Below are 20,647 nucleotides of genomic sequence, written 5' to 3'. Positions count from 1 at the left end.
AAAGTTAACAAATAAAACAAGTTTTTAAAGAGCCAGGTTTAAACACCACCTGCTCAGCTGGAAAGCATGAAAATTATTAAAGAGCTGTAACAAACCTAATTTTCTCCAGCTGAGTCCAATCTGCAGAACTGTTCTTGCTGTAGGACACTGTGATGCTGGGATCTGAGTAACTAAAGCGACACGAGCCCGATCCTGGGAAAACAATAAAATGAGAAGTGTTACGACACAATGAAGCATAAATGATTCTCCAATAACTGGAGTTGCTGACTGTGCCTTTGTCACCTTATCACTTCTCCCCATTTTAAAGGGCTTTGATTGATGATGAAATTTCCTGTGATCTGTTGCTGAAAGTAAACACAAAATAATGCATGCTTTATGAGTCAGAAATAAAGTAGAAATGATAAATCACAGCAGTGCCATGTAATCTCTGCAAATTTCCCAGGGGAAGCCAAGTAAATTACCTAACACCCCCAAATGCAGGAAAAAATCCACCATGTAATGTTTAAACAAAACCTTATTATAATTCACAGGGAAAATAGTAAAAGACTGGTTTTCATATTACTGTATAATTAAAAAAGTATATAAATAAAAATACAGTGAGAGGAAAAGATATGCAGAATTACTTGAGCCAAGAGCAAATGTGATTTAGGAATTTAAAAGAACAAAGATATTACAAAATTAGTTATCTTAAGGTTGCCTGAAGGAAATTAAATTAAGAAATCATCCAATATACTCCCTAGATCTTATAATTAATAACAAACACTTGATGCTGATTTGGGAATCTCAGAACACTTTACAAAAATGAACTAATTAAGCCTTATGGCACCCCTGCAAGGTAGGGTAATATATTTACTTTTGATTTATAAAAGGGTGCCTTCTGGGTGTTGTCACAACAGATGAGCTTAACAATTAATACATGGGGCAGTCAAAATATGATGAAAACAAGACTGAGAAATTCATCCCAGAAAACATGATAAACAACCTGAGCTGTAATTAAACACACTAAAAATACTATTTTTCCTCAGACACCAGATAATTCATCCATCTCAGAAAATTTGATGCTCAGTGAGACAGACACATCCTAGCCTTTGCTCCAAAGATAAAATGTCATAAGCACATGAGATTGAAAGCAGCAGACATCATGTACTTGCCATGTTTAAGAGAAGCAGCTCTCAATTAAACAGCATCTCTGATGGCATCAGGGTACTGCTGAGTGAGTACCACAGCATTGCTCACACTATGAGTACTTATTATGTGTGCCACAAGTAGTGTGTTATGTTTATGTGTGTCTCAGATACATTCAATCACAATGAAAGCTGTGTAAATACATATTTTAATATTTTTATAAATGTATATACACACTGCTGACAATAAAATACTATCATTTTCCAACCCATGGTGATTATTTTTGTAAAAGAAATAAATGGCCTGATTAAAAAGGTGTTAACCACTTGTACAAGAGAACAACTTACACATTTTAATGGGAACATATGTCATTAAGCACAAAGCTTGCAGCCCCAACTCCCCTGAGGCAGTTCACATTCACGGCTCTCAGCCCTACAGAGCTGCTTTTCTACTCTGAGACACACATCACATACCTCTACAGTGGGAAAACCACTCCAAAACATGGGATGAAGTCCCATGTCTAAAATTTTCTCTGATGCATCAACTATATTCCTGGAAATGATCCACAAAGTTATTTTCCTGTATCTTTCACTAATGTTAAATTGCAAATAGAGTAACAGATACTTCCGAGCCACTACAGCTGCATGTGGTGTGTTCAGCTGGTCTGACACGTATTCTTGCTGTAAAGAGGCACAGAATAATTAATATTGCAAAGGCAGCAGGACTTTGAATTACCAGCCATGTATCCAAAATGACTACAAAGCAACTGTCTGGTTATATTTTACTGACAAGGCATTTTATTTCTATCATATTAAAACCAAATGATGTCAGGAAAAGCCTTTGCGTTTCATATTTGCCCATCTGCTGAGATGGTCTACTTTACTGAGCGACATCTGCTGTCACTTCCTACTTCTGGGGAATTTAGGAGTTCCAACCCTTGATCACATTTGTTCATTTTATTTTAGAGGAATTCAGTTCAAAAACCAGGGAACAACAGCCAGTTTGATGTCTTTGGCCAGTCAGAGGCTGTGAGTAAAACAGCAACATACTGAATTTTATGTCAGCCAAAATTAAAATAACATAAACAGTAAAAATAACCATCAATATACACTTTATAACATGTGTCATTCCATTAGTGTTACAATCAGCTTTTGGTACAGTGCTCTTAAACAAAGCAAAGTCAAAATATGCTGCTTTAAAAGAGGAAAAGGCCAGGTTTACTGCACGACCAACATGAAAATTGTTGTCTGTTAGATCTGAACACCCTCAACTATGCAATGAAGACCAAAGCTGTTGCTTAAAAGAAATGGGGCCACTCAGAAAAGGTTTTGCAAGGTAGGTGTGGTATTTCACTTTTGGTACTGGAAAAAGAGCAGTGGAGACAATAAAAAAAGGAGAGACAAATGCTGGGTTTTGTTATTATTTTAATGATCAGAGTGGATTGTATTAAGATTAAGGATAGTTCGGGAAAGTCCTCAAGTAGCAATTACTGGCTGTGATGACAAATGTGTTTTTATCAGTGTTTAAACCCTCTTTTTGTGTGTTCTTGACTCAAAATAATAAGATATTAAGATTATTATTCATGTACCTATCTAATTCTGCAAAACTCAAACTGACAAAAAAAATTATAAAGTATTGATCTCGTACTTGAATATTTTACAAAACTAATACACATTCTAGTTTACATTAAGAATTTCTCCCCAAGAAAAGGGGGGATGGTGAACATGCAATTGCACTACAGGACAGGGTTTACTGAGATGGTCTTGCGAGTCACTGCCTTTCAATATAATTTTCAATTACTTTCAATATTACTATTACTTAGTACTATGGCTGTTAGTCCCTATCTCTGTTATTTCAGTAATCCTAAACTAAGATTATTTAAAATAGAAATTTGTTTTTTGGATGTTTGCCTCTACCTCGACCAGCAAAGCTATATTCTGACTTTCTGAACAAAAATATGATCAGAACTCAAGTAATAACATCACAGGAATTGGGGCCAATTCATCTCAGGAGGGAGGTGTCCTTCCCACAGTTCCCAGAGATGGTAATAAACAATTTTTCAGCTCTGAGCAGAGAAGCAGGAGCAAAATATCATGCCATAAATATTCACATCTTCCTGTCCTCTGAAGGAAAAGTTGTACATTAAACCTTTTGAATGAGATTAGATTCGGTTTACTTTAAATCAGGAAAGCCCAGGATTTGAATTAGCCCTGAAAATGGGTAGCAAAACCTGCACGATGATTACTGTAAATGAGTTGGTGCTAGGAAACTACTGCATTAGAGAAAAAAATGTTGTTTATTCCTTAAGATGAGTATGTCATAGCAAGATTGATGCCTTGGTGAGGTTATTGATAGATAAATCTGGCTAAGAGTTAGGATTATACTTTCAATATTAAGGGTTTACATATGAAATTACCTACTGGGAGGTAACCATCCTCTGATAAAGAATAGCCAAATTTTTTCTTTATATATATACAAGGCAAGATTGTCCTTGTGTTTCAGGAACAAAATATTTTACTCCTTCTGATAGACTTTAATCTGATGTTCACAGACTTCTAAAACTTTTGGAGAAAAGCTAGAGTAGAGACAACCTTCAATGGTTTAATTTTAAATTACACATTTGAAGCTCAGACAACAATTTTGTCTGTTACCAAAAATTATGAGCAGCTTCTGTTATAAAACCCAGACATTTCCATATACTGAATATTCTGAAACACTGATTTATTTGGCTAGTGCTTTACATGTTTGGATTTTTTCCTAAGACAAATTTCAATAAACAAAATTTTCTTAAAGTTGAGTCCAGGCACTGATGCTAATAGAAGAGGGTTTTGACTGGCAGAGTATGGTTCTGATAAACATGTCCTGACAACTGCTTTGTTAATTCTGCTTAGCTAAACAGGAAAAAATAGAAAAGTGAAACAAAAATATGTTTTTAATTGTTTTGCTTCTTGTTTCACAGGACAGGTAACCTGTAGCCAGGACCTGACAAGCACTGACCACTCTCAGCATATCCAACTGAAACAGTCATGGGTTTTTTGTATTTTTAAATTTTAGGTCCTCTTTAGCTGATTTTGGCCAGCTGAAGTACTGGTGAATATTTTAGCTACCTTATTTTTTAAATGTCATGTAGGCAGCAGTACTAAGAGTGTAGTAATTCAGGAGATATGTTATTGAAGGCACCACAAATCAGCTGTTTGTATCCAGATATTCAGTTATTTGTATTCAGGCTGACAGTGGCAGGCAAAATTAATTTTCACTATGCCTTTGCCTCCAACTGTGTCAGATTTACCAAGTCATACAGCTGTTGGTCTCCAAGATTTCTTAACAACATTGACCAGAGCTGGTGTTTTGCTGAGATAAAACTGGGTGCCATCTGCAAGGGAAGCAATATTTTGCTCCTCATAGAGTGTGCTGTCCTCTGCCTCTTGACAACTCCTTGATAGCTCCTGTGAGTGCTTCTGTGGATAAGCAGATGAGATATCTAATGCTGGCTCTAAGGAGAATCAGTCTAATGGGGACTGCACAAGAAAGATGTACACAAAAATTGTGTAGAAGGGTTCATATTGTGTCCTGAATGCAGTCTGAAAAACAAAAGGGCACTGGGAAGAGCCCCTTATATCTAATGTTACTAGATTACATTTATTAATTTTGTTAACAGAATTAATAATTATTAGTGTTTGCTAAGGATTATAATTTTGTGGTATCACTTGAATTAAGCCAAACTGGGTAATATAAATGACTAGTGGTCAAGTCTGGCTGGCTTGCTAATAGTTTTTTTCCAAAGTAATGAACCATACAGTCTGGTATAATGAAGGGTCCATGGGTTCTGATATTTTTTAGGTGTACATTTATAATGGCTTTTGATAAAGAAGAAGATGATTTTAACCATTTTAAAATACAGAATACTTAGTGCTGGATATACAAGATGCATTGATACAAAAATATGCAATGCACTGTGCATTCCATTCTGTTTCTGAAAATTTTCTCAAGAGATCACAAGAGCATTTTTATTTTTCTTTGAAGTCACAACTTTGAATTTAGTTACAAGCATGATTTTTAACTATGACATTTTAGATCTTTAGACTTTTGAAACTTTGAAAGCTTTTTCTTATTTGTAGAGTGAATTCAGAGTACAAAGAGGTATTTAAGTGTAAGAAATATTCAAATTAAAAACTGTAAGAACTGCATTGTATTTTGTAGTCATAGTCTATCTGTTCATGGAAACAAATATTTTTATTGCTGGCTGCTTTTCTTTCCCTTGTGGGAAAATGATTTTGGCTGTCTGTACTCTTGTATGTGTTCTGATAAAAAATCTGCAACAAATATCTGGCACTAGGGAAAAAAATGCCAACGGTGTTTGCCTTTCATAAAAATCAGATCTACTTTAGCATTAGTGAGAATTACGAATTTAGTAATACAAAGTCTCAGCTATTTATTTTCTGCAGGTTTCTGAGAACAACTAATTTTTGTTCCACTGGAAGATTTAGGCTGTTGCTCCATTTCAGAAATGCTTGGTAATTATTTACGTCTAAATAAAATTAAAGGGTTGATGAGCAGGCTAAAAGCCACCAGTGTAAAAGATGAGGGGAAGAGTAATTAGTAAATACACTTGATAAGATCAATCAGAAGAACTTCCTAAATGAAGTCCTAAGAGTTAATCTGAGGCTAGATTAACCCTAGAAGGATGGGGCTCTGAGCAGGCTGTCCTTGCCCCAGGTGTGATCCTGGTTGGAGCATGGAGCAGGTGATCACCCATGGGTCCCTTCCCATCCACCTCCTGCCAGGATTCCCAATAACAGCAAATGTACTCTTAATGAATTAATGCAGCTAATTTCCTTTAGATGAGAAGTCTGAGGAAATACTTATCTGGTACAACTTCCTCTTAGTCTATTTATATTCAGAGATCTGATGTTCTTCCTGCACTCACACAAATTTGTTCTCTTCTAATGAACAAGCTCACATCACAATTCATATTACTTTTTGTGCTGAGAACATTAGGAGAGAAAAAATAAGCCAAGCAGAAAACTCTGTTTTCCTCATGCCAGTGTCCAAATTATTCTGATGTAAAACTATTTATAGTGTCTCTTTCTGAGATACAGCCAGCAGGTATGTGCTTGGGTAATAAGTCTGTTGACAATGAAATAATTACATGATGCTAAATTTAACCATGCTTTTACGTGCACCAGCATCATACAACAAAACACCTTGCTGAAGGCTAAGTGGTCAAACTTGCTTAGACCTTGCTGAAATGGACACCCAGGAACTGTAGCTACATTAATCTATTAATCTAAGCATCATTAATGCTTCCAAATTCTTGCATTTGCTCTTGGATGTCTGACAAAATAGTAACCCCTGTGTCCAGGAAGCATTTTCTACTGGGGTACCCATTTTCTACTGGGGTAATAGCAGTAATGTCATTAACTGTTTAATGACATTAGTGCCATTAAACAGTTAATGTCAGATTATGTGGAGGTCCCCTAACTGAGAGGGTGAACTCTTAATGAAGCTGGGTAAAATGTAAATTATACCATATGAAAGTAGCTCACTGGTACACTAACACATATCAATAAATAGAAAGAGATGCTTTGTGTAACTGTGTTTAACAGGCAGCTGTGAAGGCCTATAATCAACAAAATGAACAACATAAATGAGCTGACAAAGGTATTAAAAACCTGCAGGAAAATACATGAAGCTTTATTTAGATCCCTATAGCCAGTCCAGTCTAGAAGCAGTAGAAAACACATACTGGTCCCAAGAACTGCTGTGTAAAAGGAACTGTCTTGAATATACAGATATGAAAAGGCTTTCCTTGGCTGCTTTAGAGAAATTCTCTGGCACCAAAAAAATCTGGGAAATAATTTTTTCCAATTCTATGCTGAGAAACCCAGTAAAACTGATTGCCTGCCTTTAAATGTATATGAAGATAGATAATAATTAGCTTGGTAAGAATTGTTTTTTTCAGTTCCTGATGGGCTTTTCTATTTTTATCTGCTTTTACTTTTCAGTCTGTTACCCACAGGAGAAACAGCCGGGACTGCTTTGCTGAGCTGGGGGCTTCTCAGTCACCCCCTTCCCCCCCACCCCGCCCCCGAACTACAGATGCTTTGTTGTTTAATTAAAAAATGGACCTTTTTAATCATACAAAAGTGTTATCTGTGTACAATGATATGAGCAGGATTAAGATGAATCTGTCTGTAATCCAGCATTTATTATTTGCAGTGATCAATTCCATAATGGCCCACATTTGACTGCAATGTGGTGGCACAGCCACTTGCCCTGGATCTGAATCCTGAGGCTCTTTATCTCTTCTGCTTTTCTCCATGTAGTAAATCTTTAATGCTCACATTTTAATTCCCAACAGTGGCTGAGAAACCCTGGTACAGAAGTAATAAAGACAATATTTCATTGTAACCTTGGGCTAGCCAAAACAACACAAATCATTTTGCCCCAAGGCCATTAAAATGTCTTTCAAATACAGCATCAACTTTAAACCCTGGTTTCAATCTAGGTATTACCTAGGCAGCCCCTCTTGTAAAACTCAGCAGAATAAATAAACACCACCTAACATTTCACATGCTTTGTGAAGAGTACTTGATATTACTTACCTATCTTATTCTTTCATATTAGATGTAATGCATAATCTATGCATCAATACAAAGAGCTTTTCCACCAGAAAAGGGAAATTATTAGGTTTCATGTCAGACAATAGCAAATGGCAATTTGGGTAGCCAAGCCAAAAAAAAAAAAAAAAAACCCACAAACAAACAAACAAACAAACAAAAACAAAAAAGAAAGAACCACATTGTTTTTTATTGGGAGGGAATGGGAAATGAAGCAAGCAGAAGAAATGCAGAATGGGGTGAATGACAGCAATTTTGGTATTATGTTATATTAAATTCTCAACCTTTTCCCAAATGTATAGGAAATAAACTAGGAAAAAACAACCTGAGGGTTCAAATATTTTTAATGCTATGCTCTTGTTGCTTAGAACGGACAGAATCTAACTCTACTAACAATGAATCTGTGGCCACCAGAACTGTCCCTCCTTGCTGGTACAACTATGAGCAAAACTGTGTGGATGTGCCATGCCATGCCTGCACAGGAAAACTGGAAGGCACTGGAGAAAGAAATTTGTGTGACTGAGGGAAATCATCCATGCAGGTGACTAAAGCAAAGGAGGTGGCTCAACATGCCCCAAACATTTGGCACCACAGCTTCCTCTATGAGGTTTTTTGGTATTCAGCTAACAAGATTGTGATGAATTTACACAATCAAGTGCTCCTCCATGCTAAATTCAGAAGGGATTTATTTTTCACTTTGGTATTTCTCTAGAGATGTGTGAGTGAATTTTCCTAACAAACCTGAAGGAAATCACTATCCAATTATGCTGAGGCTGTCCCACAAAATGCTATTACAGCATTTTTCAGTCATCCAATAGCTTCTGCTAATTATAAAACTGACTAAACAAAATGGGAAATTAAGAGAAAATGATCAGCAGTGGTTCCTTTAAGCCAAAGCTAAGACCTACATAGCAAAACATGTTTGGAAATGTTCTATCGAGTGGTATGAATTCAAGCAGAGGACAAACAGCATAAAAACACTGCTGTCAATATAACAGCTGCCACCAGATCTAAATTAAAATATGATAAGAACATAAATGATAAATGTCTCCAGACAGTTACATGGGGCCAAATGTAGTCATCATTGTTCTCATGGCTGAGCCAAAGTAGAATTAGGGTATTTCTGATGGGAAGCAGAAGGGATCATCATCCCATGTACATCTCTGCAGAGTGCTCCAGATGCTGCTCTAGGGGACAGCCCTAGCAGTGAGAGACTGCTGTTTGCTCCACAGGTATACATGGAGCTCAGTGAATCAGCTGCACTATTTATTTTTGTAAAATTATTTTTTATTCATTGCGATCTTCTATTTGCTGAGGTATAGAGAAGTAAATGACAGTTCTGAAGCACAGAATCCTATCAGGTAAGGACTAATCCAAAGGGCACATTCAACAATTCTAATGATGATGCTGATGATATAATAATAAGAGTAATAATAATATTCTGTAGATTGAGCACACATCAAGGTAAAATAGTATTTCCATTATCTACATGATAAAATAAATTTTATCATTTAATTCTGCAAGACTACACTGGTAACAAAGGCAAATTGCCACTAAAAATGATAAGTGGAATAAATAAGCCTGAAAAAAATTGCCTTTTACTTTGTAAAGGTGATGAACACTATCCATGCTTTGTCTTCAACAACCATCACCAAGACCATTAGGCCATGGATTTTTCTGAGTAAAACAGCTTTCATATAGATCCTAGTGACCTTGGCAGTTCAGGGAGAGAAATAAAGTCTGTAGCTAATGATTCACTAACCTGATGTCTTAGGATGAAGCAGGACATGACATGAAAATCCTTTTGGAATCATTATGTCAAAGATCTGCTTCCAGATCAGTGACCCTTACTCATAAACTAATTAAAAGCAATCAATAGCAGATTTTAAATAGTTTTCTGAATTATAGTCACAGAGGACTGTGAAATCAGCATTATTAAAAACAGACTGTAAATAAACTATGCCACACAGAAATCCTTTGGATGTGCATTGCACATGCACCTCACCACTTATAAAACACAACAGCATAATACTCTGCAGTTAAGTACAACTGATGGTCTGATGGATTTTAAAAGCTCAGGAAATTTGAAGTGAAGACAGGGGTGATTACTCAACTGGAAAATAAAGTTGCAAGAGTAGAAAGTGTGTTGAACAAGATCAGAGAAATTATTATTTATGTTACTGGTTTAAGTGATTATACTGTAAGATTGTCAACGAATTATTTATGTTTGTAAAAGCAGAGAGTTTGGCATTTTAATTCCTTTGGAGAAAAATAGAAAAAAGGGTACTATAGAATTAAGATCATCCCTAGCAACATCTCTGCACCCTGAATTACCAAAAAGTCCTGACTGGCTGAATAGCAATAGTAATTTTTCTAAATAATATTTTAACGATATTAAAACCAATAGATACACACATTTACTCTTACTATAGGGTTCCATTAGAGAGATACTAAGGGACATTGATAAACTGCTGGCAGGTATTGTTAGTGACTGTAATAAATTAATTTAATACATGTGGAACTCTCTATGGAATACTTGTCAAATACTTAATCAACAATTAACTTGGTCAAGTAATTTAGAACAATGGAAGGTGCAATAGTGACTGGGTGATATTACAGAAGCTTACAACAAGCTGTAACTCTTGGTCAGCCCTGAAATAGTTGGGTGGCTGATCACTGTAGGTCCCTTCCAACTGAAATGGTCCTATCCTATCCTATCCTATCCTATCCTATCCTATCCTATCCTATCCTATCCTATCCTATCCTATCAATCCTGTCTTGTCCTGTCCTGTCCTGTCCTGTCCTGTCTCAGAAGCAGTGGGATAAAAGGTCCAGTCTTAATCTATGTCGTGGGGTTTGACACGGAAAAAGAATTTTCTCGGAAGGAAGAGGTCAATTTGGATGTTGACCAATTGAAGGTGGACACGCCTCTGAGAACACAGAGGGGTTAAAATCAGAATTCCCAGGGGAACTCACTCTCTTTGGTTCCGGTCAGCGCAGTGCAGCCTCTCCCCTGCCCGGCCGGGCTGGGTGGGGAGGGGAAGGCCCATGGCCTGACTGAGGTAGGGCCAAGGGTGGAGGGACTGGAACCGAGCTGGCCCCTGCAGATGGAAGGGTGGAGAAATCTGGGATGTCTCCGTTCCCCCCGCCCCAGGGTTTTCTCTCCTGAGAGGGAGAGAGAAAGAGACAGCAGCAGTCTTGTCGGCAGTTCACCGTGGGGAAGGAGAAGAGCGGAGGGGCCGCAAGGTGCCCAGTGCGTGGGAGTTGCTGGATGTCCGGGCATCGAGCCATCCCCTGGGAGTCGGGACTTTTAACCCTTCCTTGAGAAATGAAAGCTTTGAGAATTTTTTTCCCCTCCTCGGTTTGAAAGAGAGGAAGAGAGACACCTTGGACCCTGGGATGTTAGAAGGAGAAATTCTAGATGGGAGGGGGACAAGGAGTGGCTTTTGGCTGGACTTTTCTGTGTTGGCCACAAAACTGAACCAATTTTTTTCTCCTTCGAGAGAGACTGTATTTTAGGAGGATGCCAGTGAGCCAAGAGACCTGCTCCAGCTGGAAAAGACAGAAGTGGAGCGAACAAAGAAAGTTAGGGGGTCTGTGGTGGTGCTCCCTGTCCTCAAAGAAGGAGAAAAGATCTCTGTTCTTGGACCCTCAGCCCCAGGGGAAAATGTGGGGGGACTGTGGTCCTGAAAAATGAAAAACTGAACTGTTGTTTTTTCCCCTCTTGGCAGGACATCCTTGAAAGGGAAAATCCTAAAAGCAGTCTGTCCATCCATGCATTGGTGGTGAGAGCACTGTGCATGGAAAGGAGAGGGTCACTATGGCAAACTTTTTTTCTCTGGGTGGTGCCATGTGTGACATAGAAACATGGGATGTGGAGCTGTTTCTTGGGGGATCTGTGGCACAGGAGAGACTCTGTTCCCTCGATGGACTGAGTATCGATTGTCTGGAGTGTGGAAACCTGATTGGGGTCCAGGTTGTGTCTCACTGTGGTTTGTTGGAGTTGGGTGGTGGGAGGAGGAATGCTTTGCAAGGTTTTCATTTTGATCTTTGTGTGTTTTTTTCTTTTTCCTTCCTTTCTTTCTTTTATAGTAGTAGCTTAATAAAGTTTTTTTTATCCCCTGTTATTAAGTTTGGCCTGCTTTGCTCTGTTCTCGATTGCATTTCACAGCATTTGGTTGATAGGTTACATTTTCATGGGGGCACTGGTATTGTGCCAGTGTCAAACCATGACAATCTACAGGTAAGGTCCAAATGCTTGTGGTTCCACAACATAAGGGACCCATCTTTTGGATAATGTCTACTGGGATTTTCCTGAGAGGACAAACAGAGTCCATCTGGCAAAATCAAAAAGCACTCTCAAAGATTAAAGCCTGATACTAAAACCTCACCAAAAACTGTTTTTACTGAAGGATGATGTGCTAGATTTGAATCATGTCAAGTCTTTTTTTAGCAACAGCTAAGGCATTAAGCATATGATCCATGCAGCAAAGATACCTAAAGAATTTCCAGTGCCAAGGCCTGGCAGCCTTCAGGCACTGAAGATCACCTGTGCTCATGCATCTTCAAAACATTTGTGCTAACAACAAATAATGCTCTTAGACAGCAACCCCTTCCTTACCAGCTCTGTGGTATTCTCAGGGTGCCCCAAAAGTAAAGGGACAGGCTTTATTATTTTATTTCTTGTAGGAAAAGTATTTTGCATCATATTGAGATTCTTTTAAGAGGTTTCATTCATCAAGATAAGCATATACAGCAATATTACACATATGAAGTGACCATAATTCAGGTCACTCATCATCACTTAGGGAAAGATGGTTTATGATTACAAACAGCTTTTAAATACTGCGGGTCACATATTGGCCATACAAAGGTAGTTTTGAAGGGGACTCATCTATCACCTTGATAGATTAAGGAACCCAACTTTTAAAAAAGCTTGTTTTAATAATATTTTGGAAGGGAAAGGCCAAGTCCAAGCTTTATCTCCAAATAAAGCACAAAGATTTTGAACCTCTGTTTCTTTGTTTGCAAGACTAATGGCTTGATCCTCAAGAAGCAGAGCTGAACTGCCAAATGTTTGTTATATATGATAGTGTACTCCTTCTCAGAAGATAAAAAGCCCTTCCCCCATAAACAAATTTTGGTTTAAGGTAAAATAGTAGGGAGGTTAGATTTTTTTAGAAAATTAGTGGGGAGAATTGCTAGTTGCTAATCCTGTAGTGACAGAGGATCTTTGTGACAATGGCATAAAAGTTGAAGGGAAAGCAATTTTAAAGTAGGACTGTGCTTTACAAACATTATGTATTTATCCAGTATTGAATACTGACAAAGTCATCCTGTTTTCAGAGGAATATGAGGGAATTTTCATAACAAAGCTGAAAAGTGGGAGGTTTTCATATCAAGTTATTCTCATGTTCAAATACTGATAAACAGCCAGAAATTATCACATCATACTAAGACATAAGGAAAGAGTCATGGAACAAAGTTTTTCAAGGCATTATTTTTGATTAAGAATTTTCACATTGTTTCACAAATGGCTCCAAGGAGCACCTGCCCTGGAGGCCAGGCTGAGTGTTGATGCTCCTCAGAGCATCTTCAGCTGCAGCAGAGGCCCTGTGAGGAGGGAGGGATGGGAAGCATCTGCCAGTGCTGAACTGCCCACGCAGAGCCTGCAGAGCCCACACACAGCACTGCCTCCCGAGCACCTGCTGAGGAGAACACACAAGGAACAAGCTTAACCACAACAACCTGCACACCTCACACCTTGCCATTGCTCCCTCAAAGCCTTTCCTCTTCTCCCCATGGGATTTTATGTCTCTTTCTTCCTGTATTTAGCTCAGTTGCTAATCTTTGAGTCACCTTCCTCCACAGTGGCCCATGTGAATGACAGAACACGTTCAACCCTGGGGAAGCCCAGGGATGCAGCTGAGGAGAAAAGGCTCAGATTTGGAGATAGAGAATATTTCAGCTAATGAATCAGACTAATGTTGTGTGGCAGCTGAGTCCAGAGGCTTTTGTGCAATATACTGCAATTCCCAAGCTGTTGAATCAGATGCTCTGGCCTGAGAGAGCCCAAAGGCATTGCTTTAAATATCTCAATTAACAATCCCACTGAACATTAAGGAAACTGCTAGATGTGTCAGTGTTGGGTCTTGGAGATGGATGATTAAGACATTTGCAGTAATCAAAATTTTCTGCACACTTGGGCATAGAGTGCATGAGTGTAAATATCACCCCAGCCCTGGACCAGCTCTAAGTGGATGTTGCATGACAGACAAGTTCCTCTCATTCAGAAAGGATACTGTACATTAATGTTGTCCTGTGTGCTGAAAATGCCTTAATAATTACCTTTTCATCCTAATTAAGCCTTCTTCTTAAGTGCACCCTTCCAACTGCCTTGGCCTTTAAAGAGGAAAACTACCAAATATATGATACATGAAGGAAACTACACATAATACCAACTAATGTAAAATTCACTAGTTTGTTACCCTCCCCAGCCACAGAGTTAAAAAGGGTGAAACCAGAATTTAGCTTCAGAATTTTTAGCTTCATTTCCTAGTTCTGTACTGCCTATATATCTGTAAATACAAAATTCCATCCGATAATTAGTGGCAAGAGAAATTAAAATGTGCACTCTTTAATAAGGCCAAAGCTATGTCACAAATTCAACATAAAAACACCCCCAAAAGATCACAGCTTAAGCTATTCCATGTCTGATAGAAAGTGGTAAACATTCTTTAAAATAAAAAGCAATTCCCTTGGATCAATCCCTAAATAGGGTTATGATTAAATCAGACACTTGGGAATAAGCTGGAAACTGGATTCTAAAGCCAAGTATTGCTGAGCTCAGCAGCAGTCCCCTGGCTCATGCTGGCTTCTATCAGTTACAAAACCAATCTGCATTGTATTTCAAACTCATCACAGGCACATGGGGAAACATGATACATTTTCAACTGGAGGCTGAAATGTGGTTCTCTTGGATGTGCATTCACCCCTCTCTGCTCCATCGTACTGAAGATTTTGCTGGTTCCTATTGGTATGGCTTCAGGCAGTTTTAAGATATATTAATGAAAATCCTGTCCTACAGAGTATTTCCTGATCAGCCTTCTCTTATCTTTTTTTTATTTGACCCTTCCCATCTGATAGGCTCAAATGCTCCTAGTGAAATATCAAGTCTCATTTTGAAACTTCTGTGAGCCTGCATTGTTCTGCAGTTCACCTGCAGCAGACACCAGGCACTGGGCTGTGACAGCAAACAACACCTACCAGCCCATTCACCTTACCCTGCTGTTAACCACCCTGGGCCACTGCAACAATAATCCAAAGAAGATTTTTGCAAATTTTCATGAAAAGTGAAATTCCTCCATCATCACAAACTTGCAGCTTTATAGAAGTCACTTCTCTTTGTGCTTCTGACAGTGAGCAGCACATCCCAGTAGATCAAGTGAGCTGCTACCTTTCCACTGTCTGAATGAAACTGCAGGGCAACAACAGGCTGGTTTTCACCTGAGGTACCCCATATTTATGCACGGATTCAGTTGAGGATTGAAGACATTATTTTCTGGCTTTTTAAAAACAGTTATTCAAAAAAAAAGGATAGATACCAGTCCTTAGATGTATTAACATTGCAGTCAGTAGCAGATACTGATGACTTCCAATACCCAAATGAACAACTTCAGGTAAAAAACAAATTTAAATGATGTATTTCTGAGCTTTCAAGGATTTTGATTTCCAATCCATTAAAAAACCCAAGCTGTTTTTCAAGCTATGTGATTGCTCTTCTTTTCAACTTTCCAGAGTTTAATCACACATCTCCTGAGATATTTCTGGATAATTACTTTTTTAAAAATAGGAATATGATTTGTAAACACATATCCAGGGGTCCACAGAGGAAGCAGGCTACATTTCCTGCTTGCTTTTCTACTGAACTATTTGTATCAATAGAACATTTTTTTCCTTCATATTTTGAACACTGAGAAATGAGTTAACAAATTAGGTATGTTTCAAAATAGCCCCAACCACAGCCTCTACCATAATTTATATCCACAAATGCACAGTGAAATGTGAAATAACTCACAGTATTCTAAGTAATACAGCATACAACCATGCTGTTGATAATATGGACTTAATAGCATTTAGTATTCATTTGCTCTATTCTCTTAGTACAAATGTACAATGTGTTAAAAATAGCACTACCTTGGTGTAACTTGGAATATATTGGGGGGGGGGGGTTAAATGACAAAAGCCTTCTTTATTTTTTTAGAAACATTAATCACACTTCAGCAAAAGAGCAAGAAATTATAATGTTAAACATCAGGCTATAAAATAGGAGAAAAAACAACTCAAACATGGCTTATCACAGTATCCACTGGAGCTTTTAATTTCCAAAATTTAAAACAGTAGCTCCATGTCAGGAGATGAATAAATACACTGCAGTTAAAAAAAAAAAAAAATTTAATCCCTCATGTTGAGTATAACATCAACCAGAAAGGTAACCCTGAACTTCAGGGTCATTTTTCTTTACAAAAAAAATTTTTTTGCACTTTCTTGGGTGAAAGGGTAATCTAAACTTACCAAGGGAAAATTGAAGGATGGATGCAGTAGTTGTGTTAAGGCCAGTGGTGATCTATAGGAAGAGAAGCAAATATTTTTGTTAGATCAGCAAAACAATACATTCATCACTTGTTTTTCTTTGAAAGCATGGAAAATCTCTAGACACCTACATCTCCAGTGCATAGGACTGTTAATCACAGTCAGGTTGAGTGATCATGTACATTTTTGTTATGTCATTTTGGTTATTGAAAGCTCATCATATGTCAAAGCCAGGATTCTTTTCCATCATACTCATTTCTACAACAACAACAAAAAATTTCATTTATTTTCAACAGGATCACTTGACCACTCTTTATATTGAAAAAATGAACTCTGTGTTTTATAGTCAGATTAGTGTAAATATATATGTATGGAACAGTTCTCACTTTTCCCAGCACAGAATAAGGACTAAAAAATATCATAAATAGATAATAAAAATAAAATGTATTAACCCTAAAATATTGAATTATTAAGAGGAAACAATGGAACTTAAACCTTACACACCAAAGGAAACAAAAATCCCTGGTAATACTGTACAGTGCAATGTTGTAGCAGAATCTACCCACTGCTGACATCCAGAGAGATGGAGAAAAAGAAAAACACCAGCAGCTCACCCTGGACTCAGTAAACCAACCTCCTTTGAGGCCTCTCTTTCTCCCTTCTTTGAATGCCTCCATAGTTCAGTAGCTCAAATTAGAATGGCTCTCCTGAAAATGCTATAAAATAAAAAGCCATAGTGTGTTGTGAAGGACACCTAATTGTGTTCAATTTATTTTGAAAGTTGAATTTAACAATACTGATACTTAACAAGCAAGGCATCCAAGAGCAAAAGGGACTGGACTTCTTCCAGTGCCAGTGCATACCTAGTTGAGCTATTCATCAAATGATGCCTTTGAAAATAATGGATGGAGATCTGCATGAGTTGGTGTGAGGTTTTGGTGTGATTTGTTTCTTTTCTACAAACCTATTACATACTGAAAAAATTTCATATCAATATTAAGGAACCAGACGTTCACTGAAATGCATTGAAGGTTAGCTAATAAAATCATACAAGTTATGGCAGATAATTTTAATTTTTTAAGCAAGAATAAGAAAGCTGCATTTACATAGCCCCTTTAAAAATACAGTCATATTCCCATTTAAATCATTCTGCCAGTATAGATTCAGTATTAGGAATCACACCCTGCCAAACAATAAATTACTTTCTGATTCGAGTTAAGAGCACCTCTTATATTAATTTTCATTCAATTAATTATGTTGTGCAAGTTATAGTTTGAAAACAAAACCTTTATTGAGCTTGAGTAGCTCATATCACCAAGAAATTAAACATATCAGTTATCACAGAAGAGATGTTATTGTAGATTTAGATTGTGCTGTGAATACTTTCAGCAATGCTTTGGGAAAAAGCACCAGACTTACTAAATATTTTTGCAAAACTATGCATATGACTGCTTAGTTCAGACACTGAAGAGAGTATGGTAGGGAGCATGGTAGGGAGTTTCTTGCAACATCTCGATGCTATACACCTTTCCAGGATTTTGCCAGCAGTAAATTCTCACTAACAGACAGAGACAGTTGGTATTAAAAACCCTCTGCCTGCAGTAACAGGTGGCTGTTGGAAATCAGGAGGAAAGAAGGAGGTCAAGGTAGCAAATCAACAGCTGTTAGAGCTGTTGATGTAAAATTCAACTCTTCTTGACTAAGTATTTTAAAGCAGTAGGAGCCAACAGCAGGAACAGAGATTTCATGATCCATTTCAAGCAGGTTCAGAATAGGATCGATAAAAATCATGGAGACATGAAACAGGTATTAAAATTTGTGACAGAAAGAGGTATGTTGTGAAATTGCCAAAACAACTACAAATGAGAAACAGGTTGGTTCTAAGACAGTAGGTATTTAAATGTATGTCCATACTCAAAAATAGAACTAGATCACACCTCTGGCCTGAAAACTCCTGTGCTCATCCATGGTATTAAGCCATTAGCATGTTCCTGCAGAAGGGCTTGATTTTTCTACAGCACTGCCATAATATTTATAAATACTTTCATTTTTAGGCTGGTAACTGTTTATATGCATGATGATTTTTTTCAGACGATTATTTAATCACACCACTTTGGTAGCATAACAAATGTTTTCCTGATGCCACGGTAGTGCATGTCTAACACACAGCAATATGATAAATGCAATCCAAGACTGGATTTTGAAGCCAATTCCTGATTACTAAGGATAGTCTAAATTGCATATCAGCAGGGAGAAGACAGCTAATTAATGACAGTTCAAAACCCTCAGAGCTGTGACTCTGAGTTTGTTAAATGTCATAAAAAGATTTTTTTTCCATGTAGCGTTGCCTATGCTCAGTACTACAGCTAAAAATGAATGTAAAAAATGAGAAAATACCCCAGTGGTGTGACTTCCCTTATGCACAGGACATATGCCAATGCATGCCTTCTCAAGGCAGTTAGCAAAGCACAGCACATTCAAACAGGATGCAAAGTAGCAGAGAGGCCATTTAACGTCCCTGTCTGGAGCTGGCTGCAAGGGAAATTCTTCTTTATCTGTAAAATCTCTAAATTAGTTTTATATGTGTTTATGACTTTTATGCATCACATCAGCAATATCTACATTGCATTGGTATAATTCTGGTCTCAATTAAGGATGTAAAATTAACCCTGTGAAAAGAATTGCCAGTGTCTGAAATGAGGGGAAGATGCCAGGCCAAAACCACTTCTGTTTTATGGCCCTCTTCCATGTTTGCTCTTCAAATAGCTCTAATCAGCCTCCCCCTCCATTCAGAAGACTGTTGAAAACATGAAAATTAATTTTGAATTACATGGGTTTTAATCTGGCCTTTTAATTTTTCAGTTCTTTCCAAAGCTCCCCTTATATGTACATCATTGCAGCTAGCTGCTCAGCATCAGCATGTGGGCATTGGTTTATGTACTGCAATTCATTTTTCACACCCAGATGACCTCAAGTTAATGCAAATTGCACTTGTTTCTTACAGCAATTTTATGACCAAACTACTCCCCCCAACAAAATTAATTCTGTCCCATTCATCATGACTCAATCTGTTACATACACTTCCCTGAGACTGGCAGGTGCTTGCTCCAGGCTGCATTTAAGTCTGTAGAATGCATTGTTCACAAGTGATGTTTTACAACCAAATTATCATTTGTCAACAGGGACAAGAAAAAACCAACAGGGACAAGAAAAAACAGGACAAGACTAATAAAATAATAAAAGAAAAATGATCCTTGTCTCTATTTAATTGTTGGCTATAAAAAGAGAATTATGCCAATTCAAAAACACAGTTCTATGTCCTTGACTTTTCAGTTTTTCAGAGATACTTTAAATGACTTGGATACATGCTGGATGAAGAGACTGTCCCTTGCAAAGGGACAAAGGTTATTGCAACTATTGTAATAACCTTTGGTTGGCATCTATTGTTTAAAACACCGGGATATTTCTGGGTGTAGATCTATGGACCTATCACCTTGCGCAAGAGCATCTCTCCTAAATACCAAACTTTCAAAGCACACCAAGATGCCTGCAGCCCCAGCCCCAGCAGAGGAGGCACCTCACTTACCAGCTCTCTGGGACCGTAGGGCTCGCAGAACGTGGCAGCGTTGCCGTGCATTATCACTCCACAGTGTCCCCCAACCTCACAGTTACTGCACTCAGACCTGCAGGGAGAGCACACCATGTTCAGAAGGCAAACCAGAGACTGGATGTTTGAGACTGTGTCAACTGTAAAATCTGCTATGTCTTGGTGCTCAAATTGAGTTGTTTATCGTGGTGCTGAACACAGAAGTAGGGCAGCTGTAAGTATGATCCACTGGAGCTGCCTCCTGTGAAAGGCCCTGGTGATTCAGTGCTGGCTCTCTGCAAACTGCCCCTCCTCTAAAGTGGGGTGTCCCTGCTCATTGACTGCAAAGCATCTCACCATGGGAAACCAGGTTGAAATCTTACATATATCTGTCACTGTCAAGGCAGGACGGGAATGAGAAGACTCTCATCAGAAGGCTGCTGAGAGTAAAACTCTGGTTTATTCAAAATACATTGCTCTTTTATACAGAGCTTTGTGAGGACCAACTCCATTGGTTCTGAAGTGAAAACAACCACAGCATTGGTGCAAAGTGCTTGATGCACAGTGATAGAACTTAACTATAAACAATGTGAAAAACAAGAGAGATAAAGAATTATTTACATTCTTCTCAGGCTCTTTCCCAGGCTTCTGCCTGGCTAGAAACTTTCAGTTTCTCTCTTTGACTGAATCTGAGACCCATATATATCAATTACCCTGAAGCTAC

At 38.0% G+C, this 20,647-nt stretch overlaps 1 protein-coding gene across 2 annotated transcripts in view; it reads right to left on the bottom strand.

Moving 5' to 3' along the window:
• Positions 1-20,647, bottom strand: part of RELN (reelin) — a 277,153-nt gene that overhangs the window by 127,199 nt on the left and 129,307 nt on the right. For both annotated transcript variants that reach the window (XM_077783642.2, XM_031507057.3), the window contains exons 7-9: positions 19,924-20,020; positions 16,320-16,371; positions 96-192 (exon numbers count right to left, since the gene is read on the bottom strand). In XM_077783642.2, coding sequence (XP_077639768.1) covers positions 96-192; positions 16,320-16,371; positions 19,924-20,020 — 246 coding nt within the window. The remainder of the gene's footprint in view (positions 1-95; positions 193-16,319; positions 16,372-19,923; positions 20,021-20,647) is intronic.

Source organism: Lonchura striata, chromosome 1A (assembly GCF_050655825.1).
Source record: "Lonchura striata isolate lonStrDom1 chromosome 1A, ASM5065582v1, whole genome shotgun sequence".
NCBI lineage: Eukaryota > Metazoa > Chordata > Aves > Passeriformes > Estrildidae > Lonchura > Lonchura striata.
Note: the sequence above shows the minus strand (reverse complement) of the source record. Positions and strands in the feature narration are given on the sequence as shown.